We start from the raw sequence: 15,378 nt of genomic DNA, 5'->3' as shown, positions 1-15,378 counted from the left end.
TATAAACAGTGGTCAAAGTTTGCAACCGGTCTTATTGAACTGGACAGGACAGCAAACCGTTCTATTTACAAAAATGAAGGCCCTATAACTACTGGACCAGTTTTGTCAGAAGAAGATCAGGTCTATGTTCTTGATATCAACAATAATCTGATCTACCCACCTGATCTTTCCAAAAGTCATCAATATTCACCTGTTGGGAGTAACCGTAGCATTGCACAAATTCCTATTCTTATTCAAGAGCAGATCAACAATGTGGAGAAGGCTAGAGACATGTTGGATCTCCAATAACCTCCTCAGCTCTCAAAATCAATTTCTCCGTTTGTTGCTAGAAAAGTGTCCATAAATTGGATGCGGACTCAGATGATGATGAATCAGAAGTTAAGAAAAATGAAATGCAGAAATCCTGGGAATTTATTGAAAGAGTTGATTTGGCATCATCTGCTTCAGAAAATCTGTCTGAACCTGTGTTGGTGTTTTCTGAAACAGTTACAGGTTACACTCCCAATTCATCAAAAGCTGTGGAATCTTTCAACAATATGGTTAAACTGGCAATTTTCCCTTCAAATTTGTCAAAAGACCTTTTACATGGCAAATATATTGATCTTAGGAGAATTAAAGGAGAGTATATGGCTGGAAGGAAAGGTGTTTCAATAAATCTTATGGTGGCTGGTAAAGATAAAGATATCAAAATAAAAAATGCAAAAGTTGCTAGTAAATTGAATGATATCCAGGACTGGTTTTAGTACTTTGATATTCTACAGCAAGCATATCAGGAAGCTTTTCCTCATGGTTTTAAATACTTTGTTAAATAGGCTACATGTATTAAATGCGGGTTTATGTCCAATGGTCAGAAAGCAGATTGGACATGTGTTGTGAATTTTGATGCGGCTCTTAGAGGCCAATCTGCAATTCAACAGGATATATCTTTTGCAGACTGGAATCACAGGAGTTTGGCAAATATCAGAACAAGTTATATGCAACATGCTTTTGAAGAGAGGCTTCCAGTGCCTTCAACAAGTAGTCAACAGTTTTCTCAACCTCAACATAAGAGATCTAATCAACAACATCCTCAATATTCTCAGAAACCTAAGGAATCTCCTCTTCATTACAGATTTACATATAAACATAAAAATGATTGTTTGAAGTGGAAGATAGTGAAGGGCTGGATGATTGAGAACAATTTTGCTTCACACATACTTTGGGGTTTGGTAAGCTTGGGAAACCAGCCTGTCCTTGCATTCACCGCTGTGGTGGTTTTTTCAAATAAAGTCTGAGGCCATTGGTCTTTGATAAACCTGTGGTATCAATACTAGCAAAGGGTTGGTATTCTCCATCCACTTCCTCTGTTTATCAGTAGGTAAAATGTTTTTATGGTGATCTGAATCTTGAGTTTCTTTGTCAGATGCTCAATGGAAACTGGATTTGTGCCTGAAATCACATCAAAGGCAGATGAAAATATAGCTCAAAAGTTTTTCCAAGGCTATGTGTGGGACAGTGTTAATTCTATGGGTTCTTTGCCAGCAATCGAATCAAGTGTTTATGCATCTCCATTTATGGATGCCCCTCCACTGTCTGAAGTGTCAACACTGACTTTGCTATCAAACAATATCTGGATTTATTTAAGATTGTGACACCAATCAAAGTGGATAAGCTAGAAACTTTGTTGATCAATTATTCAAACTGTCTTTTTGTTGACTCAGTTTTGAAAGGTCTTTGAAAAGGTTTCTGGCAAATTTTGTCTCGTCCGTCTTTGGAGGTAGTGGATGGTCCAAATCAGGTTTCTTCTGCATCTAATCAGGTTTTGCTAGCATCTCAGTTTCAAGAGGAGATCAATAGAGGCCAATATTTCAAACAATTTACAACTTTACTTCAAGGCATGAAGGTTATCCCTTTATTAATGGTAAAAAAGGAAGATTCAGACAAGATGTATGTGTGTAAAAATATGAGAGCTGGCCAACCATAACCAAATGATCTGATACAGAAAGAAGATATTACGGTTGCTTATGATTCACTGAAAACATACATTCTGTTTTTAAATGAGATGAAAAAGCAATTGGGAGAAGTCATGTTATTTAAATCAGATATTGAAGCAGCTTTTTAAATTATTCCATTACACTTTCAACATCAAATCCGACAAATTCTTTGAGTTAAAGGCAGAAACAAGAGGATTGACTATAATATGATGTTTGGCCACTCAGCATCACCTCATATTTGGTGTGGAGTATTTTCTTTAGTGCTTTGGATTTCTGAGTTTATACTTGGCATTAAGTATATGAACAACATGATGGATGATGTGTGGGGTGTTTGAGCTGCAAAACATTTTGATACCTTCAAAGATCTTTGGATTCCACTTCAGCAAGCTAAGCTTCTCAATTCATTTGACATCTTGTGATTTCCCTGGGTGTGGAAAAAACAAATTCATGGTCCTGTTTTGGAGATTATTGGACATATAATTGACTCTCAGAAGATGATCATGTGCTTGCATCCTGACAAGAAGGTTCTTTTTGGTCTAAATTCTCAAGATATTTGTGGCATCTCCTCAACATTCATTGAATGATCGGCAATTGGTCCTTGGTCATGTGTCAGGGGCTTGCACCTCAATACATGGGAAAGTTTGCTTTGCAAAGTTTAAACAAGAAATCAGGAAACAAGTCTCATGGGTTTCTTCAAATTCCATTGAATAAAGAACATTGAAATGACTTATGTTGGTTGATTGTGTTCTCCAGGAATAGTAATGGCATTCAGGTGTTAGAATATTTACATTGGGGTTTAGCAGATGCATATTCAATTTTATTTACCGACGCATGCATGGCAGGAATTGGGGTTTGGGAACCAGCTATGTGAATTGGCAAATATTTTGTTTTACCTCCTCCTTCTCACAATATTTTTTGAGCCAAATTATTAGGCATTATCATGGCAATTGATATTGGTGTTAACAACGGCTCTGAGAGGATTTTTGTTCATCCAGATAATATGAACGTGGTTGATCTCTTCAGCTCTCATACGCCAAACAAAATTGTGAGATATTTATTTCTTCACTGCGCAAAAAATTTGGTCAAGGCAAAGGTGGATGTAAAGGTCATGCACATTCCAGCCAAGTTTAATTCAGAAGCAGATAGTCTTTCATAGCAATTGAACATTCTTACACCTAAGGAGGTGACAATTCTTTGTCATGCAATTGGTGCAAGTTCTATTGATTATTTATTTATTAACCTGTCTCTCTCTTCTGGAGGAAAATATTTTCATTTATTGACTTTGGATGATTCAGTGCAAATATGGGTCAATCCGTATCAAAAAGCATGGTAGTGCAGAATCAAAAGAAAATCATTCCAAATATTGTGTTAGGAAAGTTACGGAAGTTATTGGATCCAGATTGTCTTTCAACCATTGCTCCTGTATCTCTTGATAAATGCAAATCTGGCTTCAGGGAATTTGCTGAATTTTGTTGTCATTTTAACAATCCTCTTATTCCAAACAGGCAAAATTTGTGCAATTTTGTTACTTGTTTTTCTCACATGATATCTCAAAAGAATCTAACAAAGAATATAAGAATGTCAAAAGTTTAATTCAAAACATAGAAATATGATGGTTGATCACTCATTTAAAACAGCTGGGAAATCATCCAGAAGTATGTAGTGTCAACCAAACTAGAAAAGGATGATCCATGAATCACGTGAATCTGGTCCAAGTTCTTACAGCTGTTTTGAGAAAGACTGACAACTTTTTTTTGAGAAAGCCGTCTCTGCAGCAGGTAAAATCAGAGAAAGTACTTGATCATGTACAGGTTTATTTTTTTCTGTATTTCTCCAATCAAAGGAGAGACAAAACTGGGTTCTGCATGTCAAAAAGATTTTCAAAAATCATGGATAGTGTTCACAGAGCCTGCAGAGGTACACATAATTCCATTTTCATGGGGTGAAGAGCTAGAGGTGCAGATACATAGAGAAATAAATCACCTGTGTCAGATTGCGTACACATTTCGCAGGTATACTGAGTTCAGAGTGGCGAATACAGAGATAATCAGAGTTGTCACTCTTTTCACTCCACCACTTGAATCTGTTGAGATTCAATGGACACAAGCATAAATGTGTTTCCTCCTAGATTATGCTTATAGTAGATTTAACCCAATCTTTGTACATTTGTATACAACAACAAGTTATCATTCACCAGTCTTGTTTTCCCCATCATTGAAAAGAAGACTGAGTGATATTTTTTCTTTTTTCTTTTTTCTTCTTTCTTGATCTTTGTGACTTTGTATAATCTATGTTATTTTCTCATAGTCTTAGTTACCATCTTTATCAGACCCAGGATAAGACTTTGAACTTATTTGTCCTTCCCAACTTAGACCGTCTTCCAAGACTTTCACAGAATCACTTCCACCATCTGCACTCTCAAAATCTTTCTAATCCTCATTGAGAGATTTTTTTGCTTTCAAAACCCACCTGCCTCCCGGGTTGAGAAGGCTTTTCTTCTCAAGGCTGTTCTTGTCCAAAGGGGTAAGGGATGAGGGTTGGTGGAGACCAACCTTCCTACACTTCCTTACCTTTGGGACCACCCCCAAACCACAACCATGTAGGATGCGGGTCTACTTATGTAGGGCTCTGTTTGAGAGTTAAGAACAAGGAATTGTTCCAATCCTACACGTACTCATTAAGGCCACTCTAGTGCACCTTACCTGTAACACACCTCACGAGAAATGGAATCTTTAAGTTGAAACAGTTGTATATTTCAGATTAGAAATGCAAAGAGACCAATATAATGTGATAACAATGGAGTAATTATTGGACCTCAAAAACAATAGATAACACTTGACTCATTAGGTTGTAAACTGGATTAAACATGATGATGGAGTACGGAGACTATACGCTGTAAGGTTGAACAAAAATATTTCTATGCGCAATTAGGTAAAGCAGTGTTGAAGGTGATCTACATAATAATACAAGTATTTTGCACTACCTGATATATCTTCCTTGGAATATTCGCTGCGTTGTCACGTAGATATCATATTTTCCTCACTTTTCCTATCCGCCCTCAGCATTTCCTCAAAATTGCGATAAGTGTGTGTCTTTGATCATGAAATCCACATACAGTACCCGAGTTTCAAGGTTCCGAAGAGCTTCCTTGAAATTGCCATTATGATCCCAAGACTTTGCAAATGGGATGTGTTCCCAGAGCCCGCGGAGGTACCCTACATTCCATTTCTAGGGAGTGTGGGTTGAGAGCGACAGTAGCGGACGTGAGAGGACTCTCTTGTGACAAGTGTACGTACACATGTCACAGGGTGGTAGAGTCGAAGATGTGGAGTAGAGAGAAACAAAGTTTTTATCTCTCTACTCCACCACATCCTCTCTCTCATAGTCCGCTCTCTGAAGATCTTTAGAGACTCTCACGCTCTAGATCCCTCAGTAGAATTTTTTGAACCCACCCACCACCCGGGGTCGAGAAGTCTAACTTCTCAGGCACTGTCCTCACGTCGCGGGGCTCGGGATTGGGGTTAAGGTAGACACCTGAGACCCCTTTCCTCCGACTCCTGGGACCCACCCCAAACCACACCCAGAGTAGGATGCTGGTCCGTAAGGATGGTATTGTACTTGTGGTAGGGCAGTTCCTCGAGATAGGAAACTTACTACGGAGATATTCCTGAAGGGGATTCCCGGAGAAGATAACAAACCTTATCCCGTCAGGAATAAGGTTGTCAGTGGACACTTACGTGTTCCACTTAGCTCCCAACACACCTTACGAATAAATGGATTGAACTATCTCCTGGTTAAACATCGCGAAGGCCTGAGTCTGACGGGCGGAAAGCTTCTCTGGGTCTGGCTTGTAGGCGACAAGATAGTGGTATAGCATCATATCACCCGTCTTGAAAGCTATGAGGTGAAGGATGTATTCGGCAAGCATGACATTTGTCTCGTCGTTTTGCTCGAATATTTTGGCCTCCGACGCCTTCTTGAAAATCCTATATAACATAGCAGTGAGGACAGGTTGTTTCGAAAATCCACGCAAATTGTCGGAATCGTTAGCAGTTTCGCTCTTTGAAAGCACCCCCTTGGCTACCAGAGCCTCTGCAAGAGTGCTTCTATACTTCTTTGCTATAGGAGCTTCATCTACAATGAATGCAAAACCGAATGGTGATGAGTAATTGATATAGCATCCTCGAGTCACCTGTGTGTACTCAATTGCACCAAATGTATTGGATGATACAGACATGTGTATCATCCAATGGGGTCCGTAGGCAAGCAGGTAGAATCCTGTAGCCTGTAGCTGGAGCTAGGGTCACCTAGAAATCTCTCTAAGTCCCCATATCTACAAGGGGGGGGCCTTGCCCCCCTACGCATCACTGCACAGCCATGACTACCATAGCAACAATTCTCACTACCTCAGCCAATTAATGACTCCTCAAATCTCATATCTCACTACCCTTTAAAACTATGCAGACTCGAGTCACCCCTTACTCTCTCAATACACATCTCCCTACTCCAGTATGTTTATGACTACCTCAGTCACACTTATCACTACCTATTCCATCTTCTCACTACCCCAGCCAATTCATAACTCCTCAAATCTCATATCTCACTACCTTTCAAAAGTATGCAGACTTCAGTCACTCCCCTTACTCCCTCAAAACATATCTCCCTACTTCAGTATTTTCATGACTACCTCAGTCACACTTATCACTCCCTGTTCCATTTTTTCACGACCACAGCTACCCTGTGCCTCCCTCAACTTTGAACCAACTAAGCCCCATTACTGCCTTAACGCATAGATCACAACCTAATCAAAATGATAACTACCCAATTACCTTTATCACAATCACAAGGATTACACATCATTACCTCTTAAGATGGGTCAAAAACATAAATCATAACCCAGGATTCAAAAACATCCACCAGAAGCGCCCATCAACCCATCCTCACCCCTCTCTGCTCACTTTACCCCAGCGCACCATGCCCACTCGATCTGGACTACAAAGACTCCCAGTCACCACTCCTCACTCCGAACCTGACTCTGACACAGACTCCACTTACAAAGCCATCAATCCCACTACCAAACGTAACCGCACTGCAACCACAGCAAGACGAGGTCGAGCAGGGCGAGGGCAAGGAGGGAAAGTCCCATCAACATCGAACCGTCCCACCAAGAGGCCTCGACAAGCTGAGGCCACTCTCACCCCTGAGGAACTCGAACTTGACACCCCTTCTGACTCACAGACTCCCACTCTCATCAACTACCGCCAGTTGGGGCTTCAGTGGGGACGGTCCGTCGCCGAACAGAACTTAGCATCTCTCGACCTCCCCGAAAACAATCGCCCTTCAACCAATGGTCTCTTCGAAGCGCAAGCTCTACAATCTCAGTATGACCTGGATAAGACAATGTTGTGCATTGTCCTGAAATGCAGCCGCAAAGTACTTGATGAAGCACTGTAAGTTCATTTAACCCATCATGCCATCGCCGCACAAATCCACATCACAACTCACTTTGCAGTGTATCACCCAGGCTCGAGGGACCTCTTGCCCGCGAGCCCAACATGTACACCAACTACCAAACATATGGTGTTGTTGCAACCACCACAGCCAGTAAGCCCATCCAAATCACATGTAAGAAGCGTCACTGCTGATGCCTAACATTCTGTAGTGCCGCCCAAAGGTGTTGCTGAAGGCTTCACAGAAAGGAACCAAATAGTTGGCCACACTTGGAGTGCGTATGAAGAAGATGAACAAGCAATCTTCACACCTCGCCTATTCGAACCCCTGTGCGTTGCCACCCACGAGGCTTATGCACTCACCCAAACCCCATCCCAACTCGACACCACTTCCACTTCCCAACCCCCCCAGCCTCAGCCTGATGTTGGCCAACCAGGAGTCGCCAAAATCACCAAGGAAGAGCTTGAAAAATATGTACCAATATTCCAGCGGCTGGTCAACTTGAACAAGGTATCACATGACATGCATGACGGACGTTTATGGCGCCACAGTGGCAAAAAACGAACTCAATCATTAGAAAACCTCCTCATGCATGAAATAGGAAAAGTGGTTTGACAAGTAAGTCCTTCAATTCAATATACTCACCCCTTTGAGAGTTGACCTTATCCCCCTGAAATTCCAGCTCCACGTTCTCAAAAACCATTTTAACCTCCACTTTCACCTCCTCTTGGCATGCTTCGTAGTATAAGACAGGCCTGTCAAAGGTTGTAGCTATGACACCACCCCAACCAGGCATGCTGAGCCAATATTGTTGCTCGGAGGTGACATTTGGTTTAGTGGTGGCGAGCCGAGCCAAAGCCGCGGTTCGGCTTTCATGGAAGGAGGTGCGAGTGAATACATTTGGCATGTTGCTGAAGGTCTCATGCATCCTTTGTCGAATGTCGGACCAAGCATCCTGAGATTGGCCCAATGAGACAGCAATTGACCGGAATCCGCAGTGACCGTCTCCTCGGACTTCTCGCACATCGATAACGTAGGGTTTGAGCCAATCATGTATCTGGTACTTGGCTAGAAGGGCTGGCAGGGCTGGATTGACGATGCTCGACTTCTGTAGTATGGCCTCCTCCCTGGCCCTTTTGCGAGTGACCCTAGCAAGAGTTGGTGATTTTTTGGTGGGTTCGTTTGGTGACTTCGGAGGTCGCTGAGGTGTTTTTTTGAAGTTATTGTGGGTGTGGGGCCCGGATTCGGTTTGGCACTCAGGAGGCGAAGTGATTGAGCCTGGATGATGTGATGTGTTGGGGCCTACCAGATCTTCAGGGTCCAGAAAAGCGTGGGTTGCTGGTTTTGATGTTGGAAGGGAAAGCAGGGGTGAAGGTGGCCGAGGGTGGGTAGATTGCGAGGGCTGAGTGATGAGATCGTCGAGGTTAAATGTGGACTCAGTGGTGTCAGGTAAGCCCTGGAGGTCGTTGAATAGCCGATCGATCTGAAGATCAAATTTCTGCATCAAGATGTCTTTGCCTTCTGAAGTGGGATGCAGATGAGTAAGACTCACCGATGCATACGATCCCTCTGGGGATCGAACTGGTTCCTCGCTGCTCATGAGGCCTATGTGAGGGGTGGCTTCAAAATGTGCGTGGTAAATGTTGGCCTGCAGTAAAGGTTGGAATGTAAGCAAGGTACCTCGAGTTACTTATCTTGGAACAGGGTGCTTACAGATACTTGTTGTTCACAGGTGAACGAGGTGGGAAGGTTTGGGATGTTGGGTTTGGTGATCGAGGGTACATGTGGCCCTTTGGGAAGGCTTGCTAGGTCACTCAAGATCGCATCAATCAAAGTTAATGCTTTGTGTTGACGGGCTGGTGACATGGCTTGTAGGCGTCTAGGTATATTGGTGATCATTGACTCAATGGGGTCGGTTGTGATGCTAGAGACCGTTGGATGCATACTGATGACATCAGGCCTGGTGGAGGCCTGGTTAAGCTGGATGTCGAAGGATGGTGAGGTTTCAACTTGGTCGAGGGGGAGGAGACTAGTCTTGGTGTGATCACTATGGCTGGTTCCTTGGATTTTGGTACTGTTCTTTAGCGTAGTAGCCTTTCTTGGCTTTCTTGGTTTAAGTTCGTGATCGGGGGGGTGGTTGTGCCCAAGGTGCGTGTGGATAAGTAGCCAGGCATCGTGGTGGGGTAGGTATCGTGCATTGAGTTTGAATGGACAGCCGATGCGAACTGATTTTTTAGTCCCTGTGCTGGGAAATCCGCCTCGATAGCAGTGGTAGTGAATGAATTGGCTGCCCTCCTTGGAGTTACCAATTCGGATTCGGTACCCATGTTGGGTGGCGTTGAAGTCCTTCACATAGTGGTCCATATTTGACCGGTCAGAGCCAGGAAGTCAATGACATTTGGTACTGGAAAGACGAACTCCTGCAGTGCTGAGCTATCTTCCATTGGTATAAGGAGTAAAAAGGTGAGGTAAGGCCTAGTCGACTTATTGAGTATGTCTTTGAATGTAGCTGGTAATAGTGGGTGTGGGAATTGAGGGAGTGAGTCGTGGATGTTGAGTAGTAAGCGTAAGGATTTTGAGTTCGTAGTCGAGTGAGGTAGTTAGCTCATATGTTGAGGGAGGCATGGGTAGGTTGAAGTCCTTGAGTTATGGTTTTGATTAAGATCATAACTACCTTAGGTCATGGTACAGGTGTTGAGGTAGTTATGATTGTGATGGAGTAGTTAGGCCAAAGTTGAGAGAGCCATGGGTAAATTGAAGTAGTGAGATGTTTAATTGGGTAGTCATGGATTGGAAGAGGTAGTGATGAGTGTGACTGAGGTAGTCATAAACATACTGAAGTAGGGAGATGTGTATTGAGAGAGTAAGGGGAGTGACTCGAGTCTGCATAGTTTTAAAGGGTAGTGAGATATGAGATTTGAGGAGTCATGAATTAGCTGAGGTAGTGAGAGGTTTTGTTATGGTAGTCATGGCTGTGCAGTGATGCGCAGGGGGGCAAGGCCCCCCCCTTGTAGATATGGGGACTTAGAGAGATTTCTAGGTGACCCTAGCTCCAGCTACAAGCTACAGGATTCTACCTGCTTGCCTACGGACCCCATTGGATGATACACATGTCTGTATCATCCAATACATTTGGTGCAATTGAGTACACACAGGTGCCTCGAGTGACCATTCAAATCGACTTACTTTCAATATAGATAAGATACTCTAGAGAATCCCACGTAAATGACTGCGGGTCCAATTGTCCATAACGACGCTGTGTTAGCATCTTGAAGAGCTTTGGCACAATTTCGGAGTGTCCATTGAGTTGGACGTGGAAGTCCGTATAAATTGCCCGGTTTCTATTGATTACTAAGTTAAGTGCTCTAAATAATCTTCCTAGTTGAGGTATCGATATCTGCTCGTGTTCTAAGCTTTGCAAGAGCCTGGTGATTTGGAGTAAATTGATAGTTTTTGTGTTTCGAAATTCTGTTAAAAGACTTTTGAACGGTGGAGCTAGCTTCTCGTCTGCAAGTTGGAAACTTATGTCACTCTCTAGTATCTTCTCTTGAACCCTTCCCGAATTGATCGATTTTTTGAATCGTAGATAGCTCTCATCATGATATTCCTCAAGATGTAACAGTAATCGAACCGTGTTTGTCTCCTCATCAAAGCCATTCTGTGGTATATTCTGACGACCCAAATGTTTTACAATCAATTGCATCAATGATGAAGCTTGTTCAGAATGTATGGGAGCTCCCAAGTTAATGAACGTGAGATAAAGTCGTTGAAAATCTGCTGATGGGCCATTGCGGGACATGCGCCACTGTTCTTCGATTAGATGCACAATTGTTTCCCTTTGAATTGCTTCCTGAATGACTGGGATGGACAGAAAATGATTAGAAACCGCATATATATCACTTAATGCTCGACACTTACCATATTCTGATGTCTCCAGTTTGGAAGGGACTTCTGACCACATTTCCTGAGCAACTTTCCCCAAGTCTTTGTCTGATCAAAGACATTTGCATGCAAACAAATCAGGTCCTTAGCAATTGGGAGATTATCACATCCAAAGTTCGGATCACTGACCTCGCATGAAAAAGAGTAAAAACTGTCCCCGAGACCTGTTCAAATCCTCAGCTTTCCAGGAACCAGGAATGGCATACTGTGCAGATTTTCTATCCTTCTCCGGAAGTCGAGACTTCAGGTATGACAGTACTGTAAGACTCTCGAGAGGGAGTCTTCACTGGATAAGGCACAGGAGCAACACGGCTCGGAGGGTTATTCTAGAACCCGACTATAGATTTCCCAAAGACACAACTAGCTCCATCCGAAGAGTATTCGGTCAAGAAGAAACAATCAGAACATAGACTCTAACCAGAATGAAAAGAGATAACTAATATAGTGAAATGAGATAACTGATAAAGTGAAATGATATGCTCACCTAGCTCCATCCGAAGAGTATTCGGTGAAGAAGAGTCTTCTGGAGCTAGGGCAACGTGTCTAGTATATAATGCACCTGTCTACACCCATAATGTATGTATTCCGTCGCTATGTAACCCTTACATCCCTCCCCTTCTAAAAAAAAATATGTGTGATCCTAAGGTTTCGTAAAGAAAAGAAAAAAAACAATGGCATAACTCGCCCCTAAAAATTGACATGACTCGTCCCAACGCAAAGAAAATCAAATTTAAATGAGTCGTAATTGAAAAAAAGAAAAAAATTGAGAGAAAAAATTTTTAAATGGCTTGAGATGAATAAGAGAAAGAGATGTTAAATAAGCTATTTGAATCTTGAGGTGAATCATCTTGAAGTGAATTATCTTGAAGTGAATTATCTTGAAGTAGGTTATCTTGCATTGCATTCGTAGTGTCTTGCCGTCTTGAGTATTTTTCGTAACATCGTCGTTATGCCATCTGAAATGCAAACCAAGTCCAAATTGGATGCTCACATGTGTGGCCAAGGTATTGTTTTGACAAAAATTTATAGCGGCCTTGGCGGTGCATACTAAGTGGGAGGACTTACTTTTGGCCCTCTGAGCCTTGATCTACCTCCCTCCAACGATACTTCTTGAGCTTTGAGATGTGAAATACGTCGTGTGATCGGTCGTCTTCGTTCAACCTTAACCTGAAGTTGCGACCATCGTTAAGTGCTTCGATGACTTCGTATGGTCCATCGTATCGAGGCCTCAACTTTGATGTAGGTCGACCGTCACCTCCAACTATCTGCTGCCTATCCTTACTGTCTACTAATACCCAGTCTCCGACTGATAATGAATCACCTTGTCTTCGTCGACTGTTGTAGTGTACTGCCTGGGTTATTCGACTCGCCCACAACTTGTCGCGATATTGCGCCCATGCTGATTGACGGTGTTCAATCCATTTTGACACATTGCTTCCAACGTCATCAAGTTGACCTCCGACGGGGAATAGTCTTGGTTTTCGCCCATAAACAAACTCGAAGGGGGATACTCCTGTCGACACGTTGAGCGCGCTGTTGATGGCGAACTCAACTGCGGGTAGTGCGTCAAACCATTTGCCGTGTCGATTACCAACCAAGTGACGCAAAATTTGGACAATTGTTTTGTTCGACTTTTCACTTCTACCGTCTGCTTGGGGGTGGTAGGATGTTGTCAGATTCACATTCACATGCATTAACAGGTTGAGCTCTCGCCAAAATTTGGATGTCCAAGTCTTGTCGCGATCTCCAATCATGCTTCGAGGTGCCCCAAAGATCGCGAGCCAAGCGCCAAAAAGTCTTTGGGCCGTTCTTTCTGTTGAATCTGTTTGACAAACTGGGATTGCTTGGGTGAAGCCTGTCAGTCGGCATGTACATGAGAGAATCATGTCGTATCCCCGAACCTTTGGAAATGGTCCAATGAAATCAAGGGCTATATCTTCCATTGGCTGCCTAGGAACTTCGGTGGCTTGCAATCGACCTGACGGTAGTGTTGTTCGGGCTTTCAGTCTTTGACAGCTGTCGCAGGAACTCACAAATTCTTTGACTAGGGATGACATCTCCGGCCAAAAGAATTGCTCTCGAAGTTGTGCCAGAGTTTTCAATGTTCCTAGATGGCCTAGGGAAGCGTGCGCTTGCTCCATTAATTGTTGCCGTAGGTTGCCTGTTGCTGGTATGACTAAGCGTTCATCAACGTAGATCAAGGCGCCTCTCCATTCAGTCCTTTGTCGTAATGGAAGTGTTTTCTGGATCTTCATGCAGAATGGGTCGCTATTGTAGCCATCTTGGATCAGTTGAATCGTGTCCTTGTCGAGCGAGGCAGCTATTTGACATGCTGAGACTTCCTCGCTCCTCGAGAGTGCATCCGCTACGCTATTATCTTCTCCCTTGATGTAATTAAATTTCAAATCAAACTGAGATAGCGTTTCCAGCCATCTTGCTTGTCTGCGGCTAAGATTTCTCTGAGTTAACAGGTGTGTCAATGAATGGTGGTCGGACATTACGTTCACCCTCAAGCCTAATAATAGCAACTTCCACTTTTGCAACGCATTGACTACAGCAAGTAGCTCTTGCTCGTGTACCGGGTAGTTTCTTTCTGCCGGTGACATCGTTCGACTCTCGTACGCTATTGGTGATGATTGGTCCCACTTTGCACCTTGGAACAAGGCTGCTCCAAGGCCATGACCGCTGGCATCGGTGAATAGCCAGATCGGTTCGTCTGAGTCGTAGTCCATTTGTCGCAGTACTGGCAAGGTTGTTATGATCTTCTTGATATTCTCAAATGCCTCATCCTCCTTTTTTCCCCACTTGAAGGGCTCGTTTTTTCGTCTTGTGCTTGTCAATGGCGAAAGAGTGCCAACGTAATGTGCCAATCCATCAATGAATTTTTTCAAAAACTGTACGGTACCTAAAAATTTCAGTAGCTGCTTTTGTGATCCTGGTGTCTTCCATTTTGATATCTTTTCGACTTTTGCATCGTCTGGGCATACTCCATCTGCACTAATTTCATGACCTAGAAAGTTAATCTTCTGACGAAAAAGTTTGCTCTTTGTTGGTGAGCAGTATAAGTTTGCTGCTTTCAGACGCTTCAACACTTCCCTCACGTGTACTTCATGCTCCTCTACTGATTTTGAAAATACTACCACATCATCAATGTATACCACACAATAAGTTCCTATGATGTCCCCTAACGCCTCCTCCACTCTGCTTTGATGAGTTGCCGGCCCATTTGTTAATCCCATCGCCATAACTGTCCATTCAAATAATCCAAACGGCGTCTTGACTGCGGTTAAAGGGATGTCTTCTTCTCGCATCCTTGTTTGAAAGAAGGAGTTAATCTGGTCAATGATTGAGAAGATGCTACCTGTACTGACTAGCCGGACTGCCTCGTCCACATTTGGCAAGGGACTTCTGTCCTTGACGGTGTATTTGTTTAGTTTCCTGTAGTCGCACACCCAGCGTGGTAAGGCGTTCGGGTCCTTTTTGGGAATTATCATGGACGGCGAGGCGTATTGGCTTGTTGACTTTCGGATTCGACCTGCTTTCAGATGCTGATCAATGAGTTTTTTCCACGCAGGGAGGTACTTCTGCGGGTAGTTGTACTGCTTTTCGTTGATCACAACATTTGGATCTGTGAGTACAATGCGGTGTCTGACTTTTGACGCCACATTCTGCCCTTCAGGCGGAATGAAGTCATCTGGTTCATCATCCTCGACTGCTGGTAATTCATCTGGGAACAGTTCTGCGAATTCATTCAAGACTCTCTCTTCTCTCGCCGTCAGGTCACGTTTTTCTTTCACTCGTTCCAGGTTTTGCATGACACATGATACCATTGACTTTGTCATGACAGACGTAATTTCATTTTTCACAGATTGTTCAATAAGTATCGTCTTAGTAGGTACATGGATGACTGTGCGGTTCCTGAGTGATACATCTAAATGAAACTTTTCCAAGAAGGGGTGTACCCAAGATGACATCGTATGTTGAACCCAATGGTGCGATTTAAAAAGGTGAG

At 43.1% G+C, this 15,378-nt stretch overlaps 2 protein-coding genes across 2 annotated transcripts; one reads left to right on the top strand and one right to left on the bottom strand.

Annotated features, from left to right (window-relative positions):
* Nucleotides 1-6,431: 6,431 nt before the first annotated feature.
* Nucleotides 6,432-8,039, top strand: MELLADRAFT_92197 (uncharacterized protein; the record flags this gene model as incomplete). The annotated part of the gene is made up of 5 exons (XM_007405817.1): nucleotides 6,432-6,482; nucleotides 6,545-6,589; nucleotides 6,666-7,423; nucleotides 7,486-7,577; nucleotides 7,636-8,039. 5 exons carry the CDS (start codon nucleotides 6,432-6,434, stop codon nucleotides 8,037-8,039), a joined length of 1,350 nt encoding a protein of 449 aa, XP_007405879.1.
* A 2,168-nt stretch (nucleotides 8,040-10,207) lies between these two features.
* MELLADRAFT_102591 (uncharacterized protein) lies at nucleotides 10,208-11,223 on the bottom strand (the record flags this gene model as incomplete). Its single annotated transcript, XM_007405392.1, has 2 exons — nucleotides 10,208-10,239; nucleotides 10,611-11,223. The coding sequence occupies 2 exons, from the start codon at nucleotides 11,221-11,223 to the stop codon at nucleotides 10,208-10,210; spliced, it is 645 nt and encodes a 214-aa protein (XP_007405454.1).
* Between the last annotated feature and the right edge of the window lie 4,155 nt (nucleotides 11,224-15,378).

This window comes from Melampsora larici-populina (genome assembly GCF_000204055.1).
Source record: "Melampsora larici-populina 98AG31 unplaced genomic scaffold MELLAscaffold_4, whole genome shotgun sequence".
Lineage (NCBI taxonomy): Eukaryota > Fungi > Basidiomycota > Pucciniomycetes > Pucciniales > Melampsoraceae > Melampsora > Melampsora laricis-populina.
This window is presented reverse-complemented; position numbering and strand designations above follow the sequence as displayed.